The 16,106-nt window shown below is 47.0% G+C and overlaps 1 protein-coding gene across 15 annotated transcripts in view; it reads left to right on the top strand.

Moving 5' to 3' along the window:
* The window catches only part of PPFIA1 (PTPRF interacting protein alpha 1), a 1,842,515-nt gene that overhangs the window by 883,312 nt on the left and 943,097 nt on the right, over positions 1-16,106 (top strand). For all 15 annotated transcript variants that reach the window (XM_069623437.1, XM_069623430.1, XM_069623431.1 and 12 more), the window contains one exon: positions 12,795-12,926. In XM_069623437.1, coding sequence (XP_069479538.1) covers positions 12,795-12,926 — 132 coding nt within the window. The remainder of the gene's footprint in view (positions 1-12,794; positions 12,927-16,106) is intronic.

Below are 16,106 nucleotides of genomic sequence, written 5' to 3'. Positions count from 1 at the left end.
CTTAACTGACCCACCCTCCATTTACTCTTATTATTCTCATCGCACCACCCTTAAGCATCTCATTGCACTATTTTGTTTGGCCATCTCTCACATCTGTCCGGGAAAGCTTCATTCTTGTCTTTTATTGTTAAATTTAGGCCTTTTCCCTCTCCTTTTAGGAAAGTCGAATTTGTGTTTTTTGCAGTGCACCATCCTCTGCCCCTCCCCCCCTGACTTATGTCCTCACTGCCCCGGAGTTCCCCTGTGGTGTGTTGTCTGCTTGCTTCCTTCTGTGTGCCTCTTCCTGTTTGAGCCCACCCCCTCTGGTGCTTCCTGTGGTCGCAACTGTGGGCTGTGCTGCTTTTCCTCCCTCACTCTCTTGCCTCCTCACATCCTCTATAGTGAATCCCTCTCATCTTCTCAAACTGCTACACTCCTATCCTATCCCTCTCACTAAGTGTGGAAGGAAAATGTTAGGACATCCTGGTCTCCAACCCAGGCCTCCCTATCGCCGATACCCACATCAGCACTTCCTCCTGACACTCTCACCGACATCCTTTGTTGTTCGCTCTACAGACCTATGGACCCCTCATATGGTCTCCATGCTCTCTCCTTTCTCCTCCTTTCTCATTAATGGCGGCACCCGGTGCAAGTTCCTAGTGGCCCCCTTTTACTCCCCCAAGACCATCATTAATGTCTACCTAAATGTTATCATGGTCCACGGCTCTCAGACCAATCTCCTCCTTGATAGGCGTCTCCCACGTCTCATCAATTTCCGCCCTTCTCCTGCCACTCCTAACACCTCTGGCTCTTCTGATCTTCTCCCTCCACTGCCTCTCAGGCACCCACCTCCTCCTCTGCTCTGGCCCCTCTGCCCCCTTCTGCCTACTGCCTCTGCCCACTCTCGCACCCTTCTACTGCCTCTGCTGGGTGTACCTCACTCCTGCACCCCACTCCAGAAGTCTTTCGAATGTGGCAACCTGCTCCACGTAGCTAGTCCAAACTCTCGCTCTGCTGCCAAACACTCCTCGGACAGCTGCCGTTTCGAAGACATGGTTCATGGCCAGATCTGTCGCATGTTTTGACACTTTCCTCCCTGAGGCTGCAAGATACTCTGAGCCCAGAACCAACCGGCCCAGAGGTGGCTTGGCCCTGATCTTTCCGGAATGGGTCCCTTCTTCGGTCATTCCTATGCAGACCTACTCCTCCTTTGAATGCCTAGTCTGCATGCTCTTTCTCCTGGCCTCTCTCTGTGACCACCATATGCAGGCCACCTGGCCAGGCCACCCTCTTCCCCTCATAATGTGCTGACCTCTATTCTTCCCTTCTTGCCTCGACCTCTCAAAACTTCTCCGACGAGACCTCATCATCCACCTGTATGCTTCTAATCCCTCCTCTGGGCTCTTCCGTAGCATATGCGATCCTCTCCATCCTACCCTCTGATCCGACCCACTCTGCTGGACACACCTTGGATGTTCTCATCTCCTCAGATATCCCCCTCTTTAACCCTCTCACCACTCCTCTCTCTGGGACGAACCACTTTCTGCTCCCCACGCCTACCCCAGCACTGCCACCTTCCTTCTTGGTCATTCGGCCCATGAAGCAAATATCGGTGGACGCTTTTGCCTCTGCTTGCTCTGCTCCTCCTCCTGCGGCTGACTCGCACTCTGACACAGCCCTCTCTAACCTGCTTCTTTCTATCTTCAATACAATGGACATCCTTGCCCCTGTCATGAGAATCCGTCTGAAGCCTACCTCCAAGTGCAACTCTTGGTACGACTCAGACCTTGCCATCCTGAAATGCAAGTGCAAGGTGGCTGAGAGGAAGTGGAGGGCTTCGGGCGCATTCTCTGACAAACTGGCCAGCCGCCTGCTCCCAAGACAATAGAGACTCTCCGTCCTCTCCAAGAAGAGGGTCCATTTCCAAGCATGCATCTCAGCGGCCTCTAACAACACGGGCACTCATTAAAATCTAAAAAGCGCTGGCCATTCCTACTGCATTCTCCACCTCTCCTGTTCCGTCGCAGGCTCTCTGTATGGCTCTGGCCTCTCATTTCACCACTAAAACTCTGGAGATCCTGTCCTCACTCTTCTCTTACTTTTGCGCTACCTCTCTTAGGCCTCATTTGGCCGCCTCTCTCTCTCTCCTCTTCCTTTTTCCTCCTTCGCTCTGACTACACCTGACGATGTCTCTAGACAAAGTCCGATGAAAGTCTCGTTCAAACAGCTGCTCCCCTGCTCCTCCAGAACCATCAAGGACCAGGTTGCCACCTTCAATCTAGCCTTGGCCGATTTCTGCAATCACTCCTTCGCAACTGGATCTTTACCCTCTCTCCTCAAGCACTCCCTTGGGCATCATCTCCTAAAAAAGCCTTCTGCTAATCCTACATTTCCGGCAAACTATTGCCCAAATTCTATCACCCCTTTCCTGTGCAAACTCTTGGAAAAGCTGGTCATCTCCCAGCCTAGCCTTCACACTGAATCTGTTGGCTGCCTCCATGACCAGCAGTCTGGCTTCAGAGCAGCCAAAGGCACGAAAACTGCTCTCCTGAACACCCATCAAGATCTGCTCTCTAACCTTGACTCCAGCTCCCCCTCTTTCCTCATCCTCCTTGACCTTTCCTCTGCCCTTCGACATGGTCAATCACACCACCCTGATCAACAGACTCTGTGTGAACATGGGCATCGTGGATCAGGCCCTGGCGTGGCTGACCCCCTTCCTCCTGGACTGTCCGTCCCAGGTCCAACTTGGCTCCTTTTTCTCCACCACCTCTCTCCACATGTGGCGTCCCCCAGGGCTTTATTCTTGCCATTCAATGTGTCTGGCCCCTCCGGCCTATCTGAACTCCACCTTCTCTTCTAACTTTGTTATACAGGTGATACTCGGCTCTCTTTCAGGCGTCCCTCAGCCTCTCTCCAGGCTGGACTTCTGCAACCGACTTTCTCCATCTTCCTACCTCTACTCTTCGCCCCCTGCAACTAATCCAGAACAGGACTTTGAGAATTATCCTTGGCCTCAAGTGCAGGGACCGTTTCTTTCCAGCCCTGAAATCTCTCCACTGGCTCCCAGTGGCTGCAAGGATCAAGTTCAAGGCATTTTCCATAAGGCTTTCTGGGGCCGGGGCCAGCACTACATCCAACTCTCTTCCAAAATGCCTTCCTTCTAGAGACCTTCGCTCGGCTACCTCCAACTCTGAGAGACAGACGCTTTACCAAGCAGAGTGTTTGGGTAGATCTCTCTCATCTGCAGGTGCCTCCATCTGGAACGGCCTTCCAGCCCCACTCAGGCTTGAGTCAGACCACCCGAAGTTCCAAAAGCAGCTCAAGACCCTCCTTTTCTCTTCTCTCACTTCCTTGTTAACTTGCCTGTCCACTGCGTCGACTGGTTGCTTTGTTCCCTCAAAGTCTCATGACCAGTCCTCCTTTGCACTGCCTCCTGACCTATCTCGTTGTTAGGGGCTGTGAATGTAACCCCTACAGCCGCCTGCCTACTTGCACTTACCTAAGCCTCTTTGGCTGGCTGCACTTTTCAGAGCCATACCACCCTGATTGCACATCATCCTGTCCTCTCCCTTGCACCCCACTCCCTCTCCCCTTGCCTAGTAGGATAATTTGTCTTCTCCTCCCTTATCTTGTGGCGCCTAGAAACGCTTACAGGTGCATTATAAATGCCATATCACATTGAAAAATAGCTTTTTCTGCCTCATTACAGTATATTGAAGCATTTGTTAGGTAGTTATTGCTTCTGTACTCCTACGTCCTGTCCCCTTTCCTCCATACCGTATGGGCGTCCCTCGCTAGGGATGGAAGATGGAACCTTTTTCACCAGAAAAATTATCTTCCCCTTTAAATTGAGATGCGTGCGGGGCAGCGGTCCTGGGAGCATGCACGCCCCTGTCTCACCCACCAGTGCCACTCCACAGTCCTCTTTTCTGCGTCAATGGGAACGGACTCCTGGCTTAGGCCTCGGACCTAGTAATTCCACACGCTCTTCACCGATGAAGTACTTTTGTCTTCTTTTTTGTCTTCTTTTTTCAGGTCTTTAATCTGGTACCTCTGTCCTCCCCGGTGCATGTTGCAGCGGGCTTCAGCAGGTGTCCAGCCTGCGAGGGTCTCTTCTCTACGTCCGACCTCCACGCGCTCTCCCTCCGCTGTCTTGGCCCCGACCATGGCTGGGATGGCTGCACCGCGTGCGAAGCTCTGACACCACGTGTTCTGAAGAACAGACTAGCCAGGTGGAGGGAGCTTTTCGGAAGGTCGCCTCCAGAGGACTTGAAGGAATTCTTCAAGCACAAGACCAGGCAGTCAGTAGGGGCACGGTTTTCATCTGCACCCCGCAAAGGCGACTCCTTCCCGAGGAAGCGCACGAGCAGGAGGGCCCTATCTGGTTCTTGTACCAGTATAGGTACCGAAGCTGCTTCAGCTACCGGCCATCAGGCCGAGGGGTCATGAGATCCTACCGGTGACTTTGATGCAGGACCGCAAGGTTCTATTACCGGGTGTCATCCCGAGGGGCTTGGCCCTAATACCGAACAGATGTCTGAGGGGGGCACCTGTACACAGCACTACCGGTGCCACAGCCAATGGCGCTCTGCCTACCAGGCCCCGTCCTGAGGTGCAGGGTAGGCCTCAACCACCAAGAGTCCAGGACGACTGGCCCAACGTGGCAAGCGCCACGGCACAGGCACGTGGCATGCAGCCGACAAAATGGCCCCCGGTCCAGACAAAATGATGGCTCGCCCGACACCATCCCCCTTTGGGGACCAGCCAGGGGAACGAGTTTCCAGGTGGGACTGGTCAACGCCTAGCACATGGCCCACGGCATATGCTTCAGCAGCGCACGGCAGATACACCCCGCATACAGCAAGTGTGCCCAGGTCTCGGCAACCTCAGGGCCTCATGCCCACTTCAACAAGCACTCCGCAGACCTGTGAAGGCAGGTTTTTTTTTAAAAACTCCTGACTCTCATGAGGTCTCCACAGATGGGCATCATCCTCAAGGATGTTATCAGGGACATGCTCCCTCCGCTACTGTCGCTAGCACCCATGGCCACCCCGCCCTTGGGTCCAGCGCCTCTGGGTCCAATGCAGCTCCAGCTGCCTGCGCCAGTCCCCACATCACCGGGTCCCATGCCTCTGCTAGTCACAGCAGCCCTGTATCCGCTACCATAGCAGCCTCCGGGGACTGTCAGTACGCCACAGCACTCCTCCAGCGGCACCGGACCAACAGGACACACTGCTGGACACGGATGAGGAGGGGGACCCCGACACGCCCTCATCGGCCAAGGCCTTTCATGAACGGCTTGCAGGCCTGGCAGAGTTCTTGGGGCTCCCACAGCCTGAGGTGGAACAACCAGAGGCGGGGGGTCTTGGCAGAGGTTCTCACTCTACGCCCCATGGCTAAAACAGGGATTCCAATTCAAAAGGACGTGGTGGCGCTTGCCAAAAAAGAATGGCTAAAACCTCATGCTACACAGCCTACCAACAGGCGCCTCTATGCCAAGTTTAGGCAAATGGAGGGGGACCCCCCTCTTGCTGTCGGCACATCCCCAGCCACACTCCTCGGGGATCGCTGCAACTTCACTCTGCTCCTAGCCACAATTGTCCTCGGCTACATCAGCCTCTGCACTCCTGGGTAAGGAGGAGAAGATCCTGAAAGCAAACAGAAAGAATCTATTCCAACGCTTCTCTGCATATTCGTCAGTCCAACGCTGATGCCATGCTGGCTGCTGTCAACCAGATGTTTTGGCGAGTGATCACTCATTTCCTTCCTGAAGTCCCTGTGCAGAGCCAGGCGAGCTTCAAGGCTGGGCTGGCTGAAGCCAAAATTGTTACGGATAAGGAACTTGATAAGAAGAACCGTTCTGACTGCCAAATCCTTATCGGTCCTCACTAAGGCCACCCCCAAGGCATATAACCAGATGCAGCAGCGCTTAAACAAATCTGTCTTTCAGATGTTTCAGGGGCTTCCAGGAGAAACGGTCCAGGCAACTGGACAGATACCAGAGCCAGCATAGGCGCAAACAATGCAAGGCGGCACACGGTATCCCGTCATTTCTTCGAAACCAAAACTTTCTAATGCAATTTTTGAGAATACATTTTTTCTAATGGTCATTTTTTCAAGTAGTCATTTTTGTGAACATTTTTCGACTATATCTAAATTATGGTCTGTGGTTATAAAAATTCAGGGAGGCATATAGTTAAAAAAAATCGTGTTGGTTTATTTCTTAACAATTTTTGTTTTCAAATATTTTAAGTTTAATAACATTTTTTATTTTATTTAATTTCTAAGTATACATTTTCTTTACTAACTTTTCCTAACTTACATGTGTTATGTTATTTGACCAGTAGATGGCGCCATTATGTCATTTTTTGGATTGTCATTGATTTTCTGTTTTTGTATGTTGTAGTTCAACGTGCAATGTGTGACGTTTACGTAATGCGTGCCTGGATGCCATTTTGCCGGTTCATTTCTTTGCGTTGGGCGCTTCTGCTGGAGCGCTATCCTGTTTTTTTGCATCCTTTTTTCTTCAACTTGGATTGTTTTTGTATTGTTTTTTCGTTGGATGTTGCCCTTTTTCTTGGAATGCTGATGCTGCATCGTGGAGTGGATCATGTTTTTTTTTTTTTTAATTTGCTGCTTTCCTGGATTTTATTTTTTTCGGATTTTGGGTTCTTGGATTGTTTTTTCTTTTGGACTTTGGAGTTGGCATTGTGGATTGGATTTTTATTTTGTTGGATATAGGAGTGTTTTTTTCTAATACTGAATGGATTTTTTTTTCTTTCTTTGATGGTTGGTTTTTTGCGCGGATTCTGTATTCTGTATTCCTTGGATTGGATAACTATGGATAAATTGGATTTTTCTGGCGATTTCCTGGTGCGGATTATGGATTATTCTGAATCTTGGTCTTTTTGGTGAGCATTTACTTTTTTTCCAACATTTTAGGTTATATGACAGTGCTTGTAAATAGTTTATAGCATCCATTGTTTCAAATCTGTTGACTATAGTCAATATACGTTCCTCATAATCTCTGTATTTTTTTTTTGTATGGGTATGTTCCTTTGAAATTGTTTGAGCTGTTTTAAATTCTTGTGCCGATTGTTCCATTTTTAGGTGCTTTATAAAATGCCATAGATTTGGGTTGTTTATGTTAAAATGTTTGTTTATTCTGCTGTGCCACCCTTCCAGAATGTTGTTGGTTCTTGCTCTGTTTTCTTTCACTGCTAGGTAGCAGTTCCATACTGAAATTGCATCTTTTGCTTTTCTCCTTGTTCCATTTCGTGTTAGTTGCCCTACTCAGGTGCTTTCTACGTAGTCTAGTAAGTCTGTAAACTGTTCATTTATTTTGAAGTATTCTATGTCAATTAGTTTTTCGCAATATGTAATTACCTGTTCCTCTTTAACAAATGCTAATGCAAATATTTGTTTAATGTTGTTCTGAAATTCGCTGTTCTCCATATATTTATATTGCAGTCCCAATTTTTGTATTTTACGCCAAATGGCCTGGCCAAAATGAAAAAAACATCCTTGGATATTTGTGTCGGGGTATATTGATTTAAATGCTTTCATTTGTCCGTGTTTGAAGTCCATTACTACTGTTTTAGGCTTTTATCTGCAATAGCTTCCTTTAGTTTCCCAAATATACATCTGTACAATTCTTCAGTTTTATTCGGCATTAATACATATACCAGCGGTATTACTGTCTCGTTTTTGCTGCCATGTACACTGTAAAACTGTTGAAACGGGTGAGGACATGCTTTAAAGATTGCGTCGCCATGCCATACTGTTGAATTTCCAAGGTGTAATAAATTGTCATTTGTTGTAAATATTAGTATTTTTTCTTGTTTTGTTTCTATTGTTACGAAGAGAAACTGTTCTCCCTTTTCAGTTTTTTAAAAATATTTCCGGAATTTCTATTTTTGCATATGTTCGCGGTGCCATTGATAGGTTTTCTTTTAGTTTTTTTTCTGTTAATGCTACGTTGGATAGGTTTGGTATCTGGCATCTGAGCCCCTACATGTAGCAGGATTTTTTTCACATGTTCAGCTTATTACCGATCCACTTGCCTCATTTTGGTGTGCCTCAGCATTTCTCTTTATTTCGTTTAGTCTTTTTTTTTTTCAGTATAACAGTATTGTCGGGCATATGATTGTGCTCTCCGCTGCTTCTTATGTTCTCCCCTTCAGTAATTGCTCTTCCCGTACACTTTGTCTTGTGGTACTCTGTACACTTCCGGTACGTTTTTTCTTTGCGTACCATTTCACGACTGTACGTATAGCCTTCATATACTAACTGGTTTCCTCACATATGCGACTTCACATACTCGATCGTGGCACTCATCACGTATCTGAAATATCGAAATTGCTGGTTAATTTTGTTTCCATGTCTGTCTTAGGTCATATTTTTCATTTTACATTTCTTTGTCATTACTCATTCCTTTTACCTATATGTTTTCTGTCATGCAGTACGATGTTCGTTTTAGCAGGTGTCTTCGCTCTCCGGTTCTCTCACACACTGGCAGTTTGTTTTCAACTGTCAACTGTCAGCTGTGTGTCAGTGTTTACATAAGGTTCTTTACTCGTCAGTTTAGTGTTTTAACCCTTACTTGATCGGCATTGCAAGTACTATCTGGTTTTGTGTGTTCGTGGAGGAGGTTTCGAGGGTTGGTGGCGGGGTTGCGGGGGACCCCCATTCATAATGTGCACATTTTATCGGGACAATTAATCCTCTCATGTTGTACAGAGTATAATAAATTAATATGTACAAAGCTTTTGTTTCGACGGAATTACTTTTTACATGCTTTCTAGCTGATGTCATAGCTTTTACTTTCGATGCTTTTGTTTAGAAACTTTTGTTTGTCGACGTTTTTTTTTCCGCTACTATCACTATGAACTGAGGCACACAAGGGCTTTTTTCAGTCCCCTCCTCCCCAGCCTCAGAGGGCAAAAAGGCATTACACAGACCTCCGGATCCACGAGTCTCAGGTCAGGGCAAGCTTGTCCTTCACTCTCAACGCTGGCGGGCAAGGTTCATTGACCCTCTCAGTAGTATCCACAGGCTTCTGGCTCCCTATCCCTCCTCCTCCTCTCTCCTCCCCTCCACACCCACAGATTGGGACAGCAACTCTGTTGGTGGAAGTTTGCACGCTCGTAGAGAGTTGGGCAGTGGAGGAAATCCCAGCCTCCCAGCGGGGTCTGGGTTTCTATTCACAGATTTCCGCCATACACAAGAAGAACCAGACTGGCCTGAGAGTTGCGTTGGACCTCTCCACCTTGAACCTTTCCCTTCCTCTTCAAAAGTTTGAGATGGTTACCCCAGCGATTATAGCGGAGACATTGTGTGCGGGAGACTGGATGTGCTCCCTGGATCTGAAGGATGCCTACCTACATGTTGCGATCTGGCAGCCCCATCGGTCCTTTCTGAGGTTCAGGATCATCGGTTTTCATTTCCAATACAAGGTTTCTAGCCTTTGCCCTAAATTCGGCCCCCAGGGTCTTTACAAGACTGATGAACGCAGTGGCAGCCCTCCTCAGGGCCCATGGTCACCATGGCTATCCATACATAGATGACTGGCTCATCAGGGCAAGGTCTCCGGAGGCATTCCACCACACTGCCTCCGCCCTCATGAATACACTACACGATCTGTGATTTTCCATCAATCTCAAGAAGTTTCAGCTGGAGCCCACGCGGAGTCCATTCCTGGGCCTTATCTGAAATACGAGCTCTGATAGGATTTTCCCCTCCGAGGACAAGATCACAGCCATCAAGAGGACCACAGGCATTTTCTCAGTAGAGCAGTGACATCGGTGTGGTGTTACCAACACCTACTTGGCATCATGGTGGCATGTCTCCTCGCTGTGCCCCATACAAGGCTCAGGATGAGGCGCTTTGCAGCCTCCTGGAGCCAGGACAAGGGTTCCCAGGCGCAGATGGTCAGCATCCTGCATCATCTCCACCAGGACCTAGTCTGGTGGAGCATGGACTGCAACCTGCGGATAGGCAGGCCCTTCCGTCAACCGGTGCCTTAGTTCACCATCACCACAGAGCCCTCCCTAGAGGGCTGGGGAGCTACCTTGGGCAGCCACAGAGTCCATGGGGTTTGGTCCTGTCGGGAGCAGGTGGCCTACATCAACTGACTCGAGTTGGCCATCTGGCTCGCTCTCAAAGCCTTCCTCCCGATGATCAGCGGCAAGGCGATCCTTATTCAGACCGACGGCTCCACCAGCATGTATTAAATCCACAAGCAGGGTGGCAGCAGGTCCCCTCTCCTCTGCGCTCTAGAAGTAGACATTTGGGAGTGGGCTCTGCTAAACGACAGCAATACACCTCCCGGGGGACTCCAACCTGTAGGTGTACAGGTTCAGCAGGATGGGTGCAGACAACTACAAATGGCAGTTGAACGAGCAGGTCCTTCAGGGGATTTTTCACAGGTGGGGGTCATCCTCAGGTGGACCTCTTCGCCACCTGGTACAACAGGTAGTGCCCCCAGTTTGCTTACTAGCAGGGACAGGCTCGGGCTCCATGGGCGACGCCATGCAGATCCAGTGGGATGGCATGAACGCATATGCCTTCCCTCTGACCCCCCTGGTTCACAGGGTAATCTGCAAGATCAGGGAGACCCGGCGCTTCCATATCATCCTGATAGCTCTGTGGTGGCCTGCAAGACCATGGTTCTTGGAACTACTCGGCCTGTCAGATCATGCCCAGGTGCACCTTCCTCTGGGCGGCACACCTACTCTTGCAGCGGTGGGGGGGAAGACGGTCATCCACCCCGGCTCACAACATGGTTTCTGAGCAAGTCACCCTGAGGCATCTGCAGTTGTTACAAGCCAACCTAGAGATTATACAGGGGGCTAGGAGCGATGCTACCAGGAGCCAATACAAAAGCAAGTGGACCATGTTTTGTCACTGGGCAGAAACAAGAGAGATAGCTCCCTTGACCTGCACGTTAGACTATGTGCTATCCTTCTCGGCACACATCGGACACTCAGGGGTGCAGGTAGACACATGCTGCACCTATCTGGCGACCATTGCAGCCTACAGGAACTCTGAGGAGGAGGTGTTGTCATCCTCTAATCCCGTGTTTAAAAGACACTTGGCGGGCCTGACCAGGCTTTACCCTCCCAAGAAACCACACCCTGTGAGGGACCTCAACGTGGTCTTGGGCGCCCTGGCATGAAAACCATTCCAATTTATGGTGTCCGTGGTACATCCGGCTAGTCAGTTAAGACAGCCCTCCTGATGGGCCTCACCTCGGCACACCGGATCAGTGAAATCCAGGTCCTGGTGGCTTCAGAGCCTTCTACTATGTTTTCATAAGGACAAGGTTGTGCCTAGAACTCACCCCACATTCTTACTTAAGGTTGTCTCCTCTTTTCACCTAAATGAGGAGATAGTGCTACCAACTTTCTTTGCGGACCCTAAGGATGACGCTCGGAGGGTACTGCACTGTCCAGATGTCAGACGTGCTCTAAAATTCTACCTGGACAGAACTAAGAGCTTCTGCAAACCAGACGCTCTGCCACCTTCGGGGGGGGAGGTGGTCAAAGCCGGCTGTCAGGCTTCCATAGCAAGGTGGATGGTTACGGCCATCAAGGAGGCGTACAAGGGGCATCACAAACCTCTTCCAGCAAACGTGCATGCCCATGCAATCAGAGCTAAGGCCACAGCGGTTGCGTTCCAAACGCATGTGCCGTGGCAGGTTATCAGCAAGGCGGCGACATGGGCTACGCCCTTGGCCTTCTGCAAGCACTACTGCTTGGATGCCAGCTCCAAGTCGGACGTGGCATTTGGTCAGGCGGTCTTAAGGAACTTGTTTTCTTAAGAGGGGCAACTCTCCACCCTGGGGCTACATTCTGTTGTAATCGCCCATACAGTATGGAGGAAAATGGACGGGACATAGGAGTAATTAGAAGTTACTCACCGTAGTGACTAACATACTCCTAGTCCACAGTCCCCTTTCCTCCATACGTCCCACCATCCTCTCCCCTAATAAAACGGGTGTGATTAGGCCATGGTAATATTGTCGACACGTCAAAGGACTGAGTGGCGCAAGTGGGCGGATTCAGGGGAGCGCATCTAAAGTTAAAGGGGAAGATGATTTTTCTGGTGAGAAAGGTTCCTTCTCCCGTCCCTAGCTAGGGACGCCCATACAGTATGGAGGAAATGGGACTATGGGCTATAGGAGTAAATTAGTCACTACGCTGATATATTGAGTAAAGTAAGTGCATTCATATTATTGCGAACCTGCCTTTACCAATCACCATTTCATGACTAGTAAAGGGCTGAAATAAAAGACACTTTCTTAACATTAACTTGTACACTTTGGATTTGTTTTGGGATGCATTTCATCAGAGATGTGACTGTCAACTTGGTATGTCTGACTGGCACCCATTGTTCCCCATTTCCTTTTCAATAAGGCATTTTTTGATGGGGAGTTGGAGGTGGTGTTTGTGATCTCAACTGTTTTCCTGTTTTTTTTAATTAATGTTTTTAACTCTTGCGAGAATGACTATTTCCATTTAAGTGACAGTTGGTTTTTAACACTGTAGTTTAATAATCGTAAACCAGCTTTAAACTAGCCTGACTTTTAAACATTTTGTTATAGTATGCATTAGGGTGCTTGTACCATTTGTCCTTCTAGGGAGTGGATTGTTTATTGTTTTTTGGATTTCTTTTAATCTAATTTGACTTTTAAAATGACTTCTCAACCCACAAGAACACAATCTTCAAAATAATGTATATAATAATATATAAAGTCATTTTGCTTCAACGTATTCTTGTCATTCATTTTTTTCATTTTTGAAACCCTCCAGGCTAGACAAAGAGAAAAAATGAATGAAGAACACAACAAACGTTTGTCGGACACCGTTGACAAACTGCTATCTGAATCCAATGAAAGGCTTCAGCTTCACCTTAAGGAGAGAATGGCATCACTGGAGGATAAGGTGGAGTATGTTTCTAAATTGGTAGTGATGTTACCAGTGTGAATGTTCAAAGTCTACAGAAACGCACAACTTAATTAGTTATTTATCCTTCTATTCTGAGGATTACCCAAAGTGTGCTCAGCTGGTTAATTTGCTATCTGTTCTGGATCCTGTGCCTGGGATAACACTTGTGTTAAGTAAGCATTAGTTGTAATTTTCACTTGGGAGTAAAGAATGTGGCTCACCCTGACAAGTACATACTTAATTTCATGTTTTAATGTTTTAAAGTTGGTATCCAGAAACAAGTTGTATTTTTTATAGCAATACAACAATTGTAAATGCGTGCATATTCACAATGTTAAAGAAGTCCCGTTTCTCCTTCCATTGCTATGCCCCAATGTATTCCGTTTTTGCTTCCACTTTTCTAGTGCTTGAGTCCTTATGGTTGAAATAGTTTAATCTTTTAGGTTGTATATTGGATTGGTTTTTCTATTTTGAAAATAATTGTGTGGTATATGGCGATGGTCGCCAGATAACTTTGCCTTTATTCTCAACTTTCTATATTCTGCATGCTTTCTAAAGGTATTGGGGGGGCCACTATTGTTTTCTCTAAAATTGAGAAAATTTACTTTTTGTAGGTTTTTTTGTGGTACATATATCATTATGAATTCAAACTAAATGGATAATGATTGTCTCATCAGTTTTATGTACTTTGTATCTTTTGGTCCCTCCATACCTCTTATATATTTGTAGTGGTGCCTTGACATAATTTGTAATACGCATACTCTGTAACATAAATAGGCCATCCCTTAACAGGATACTGAAGCAAATGCTATTTTAATACAATTGTGGTACTTGTATGCCATTGATGCAATAGCATACAATAGATGGGAGTGCTTGTGAGGTTTGTGTCTAAAATATTTGAACCTAAGATGTCAGCAATTGCATCCATGTTAAAAACCGTGTTTATTTTCTCAATTTAAGCTACTACTGCCACATCATTGTGAAACTTCACTCTTGAGAAGATGTCTGCTGATAGTAGATCACACCACAAAATGTCACAAAAGAAAGCCACAGTGACTAATCTTATCCAACTCATATTCAAACCACTGTCAAGGAAGCTTATGTCGGGGCAACACCCTCTTATCCATTTACTGTGGCTACTGAAAGATGATGATCTTTGGAGGAGCAGTTCTGTCCTCAATATTAATCTGCAGAGTGAAGAGTGATTTGAGGCTTTGCCTGTATCGTTGCATACTTTAAGAGATCTGATGACTGAATTCCTAAAAAGAAATTCAGTGAGATATTTACAATTAGAAGAGGTTTAATAAAAATATGATCTTTCAGGTTTAAGGAAGAAAAGGGTCAGGCGCCTCAGTATGAGGAGGATCTGGAAACATTTGACAGTTGTTACTACCACCAAAAGAGCAGGTGATAGTGGTAGATTCAGCTTTTTGTGCCATAGAGGCAGGGAATGCTGGGATGAAACGTCCATTATAAATGTTTAACGGCCATAGGTGAATGATTATAATTTTTTTCCATTGGCAGTGTATTAAAATTTCTCTGAAGTGGTGTGCATGATGGGTGTAACAAGGAAGACACATCTAACTTGGTTTCAGATGCCAAGTCATCCAACAGCACAAGAGAATCCTACATGTTGCTGATGCCTGTACCAAAATATATCCCCCTGTGAACCTTTCATAGTGGTGCCCACAATATATCCAATTATTGCCTATGTACAAAAGATTGGCCAGTGTGGCCTTATACCATTTTTCATGCTTCATGTGCCCAAATATATGCCAGCTTTGCCTCTGTAAAACTCATGATTGATCCCACAATATATGCCTTGCCAGCGCCCCACAGAAAAAATTCATCCTCCAAGTGCACCCCTACCGACCTAACACATGCACTCACACGTGTTCATCCCTTCATCCTCTTTTGCGTGTAGATGAAAACCAACAGACACTTTTTTAGCCTAGTTCAAAGTACATTTTGTATCTTGACAGTTCTGTTTGGGTTGGGGGATTCAAGAAGCTGGAGGGCAGAAGAGGAACATATACAAGGCCAAGGATTGGGCGTATAACTATTGGAGCAGCGCCAATGTCAATCCACTCTTCTGAAGCCCCAGCATGCAGTGAAATACACCCTACATTGTCCAGAGTCAATTGCAACTGGAGCTTGGCAAAGTAACAGGAAGGGGAGGGTCCACTGGGGCATTAAGGGCCTGAGAGGGGCACCCAAGCTCCACCACTGAATGAAGGCATGTTATTCATCCACATACCCCACTCATAGTATCCCTAAACATCACATTTAACAGATTAAGAGCTGCAGGTTAGTTTGGAATTCCTGTACCGACCAGAACAGAGACGATGAATCTTTTATTAACCTTTATGCACAAGACCCAGCAAGATTAGCATGGGCATTTGCTGTTCCGTTAATCACTAGATTTTGCGATCCAGGCAAAGGGAATTTGAAGAACCCGTTATTCATGTCTGCAATTAGTTCCAGAATGGATACAAAAATATCCTGTTTCGAACAGTGTGCCTCTTTACTAAAGAAGACATCTGTCCGAGGAGAGAATAGTTTCTACAGCAATAAAGGATGGTTTGTCAACTCGTTTTCAGGGGGTGAGAGGAACTCGCCCACAGGTAGGCATGAGGGTTTCTGCAAACATCTCTGCTAGTTTTAGCGATGGTTAGGAACACTGGTAGTGTCTAATGTCAACCAGATAGTTTGGGTTCCACATTCTGGTGTCAGTAGCTTAGGGTTGCCTAGGTTTCTGTATCTGCTCAATTATGAGTTTTCCGTATGAATGGAAGTCACATACCAGATTTTAATTGCCTGAAAAATATATGCTCCTGAGGCCAATTTTCCTGCAGTGTTTGACTGACTTTAATACCTTGGGTCTGCTATTGTAGTGCAGCTGTCTTGTTGGGAAATAGTGGTGCTGATGGCTCAATAGCTTCTGCAGGCAACTGGAATGCCTGAAGAGCCACCGGAAAAAGTTCTACGAAGGTGTGGATGATCTGCTGAAGCTGGTATGCTTCCATGCTTCAAGTACTAGGAACAAGCAGTCTGTGTCCAAGAGTTGTAGTTCAGTCAAGTTTTTGGCTCCTTCCAATGCTATTGATAAACCTCAGAATTCTTGCTGTGGTGCCTGCAGATTGATCTTTTTTTTTAACATTGGACCTAAACATAACC

Source organism: Ambystoma mexicanum, chromosome 11, assembly GCF_040938575.1.
Source record: "Ambystoma mexicanum isolate Mex_15411 chromosome 11, UKY_AmexF1_1, whole genome shotgun sequence".
Lineage (NCBI taxonomy): Eukaryota > Metazoa > Chordata > Amphibia > Caudata > Ambystomatidae > Ambystoma > Ambystoma mexicanum.
This window is presented reverse-complemented; position numbering and strand designations above follow the sequence as displayed.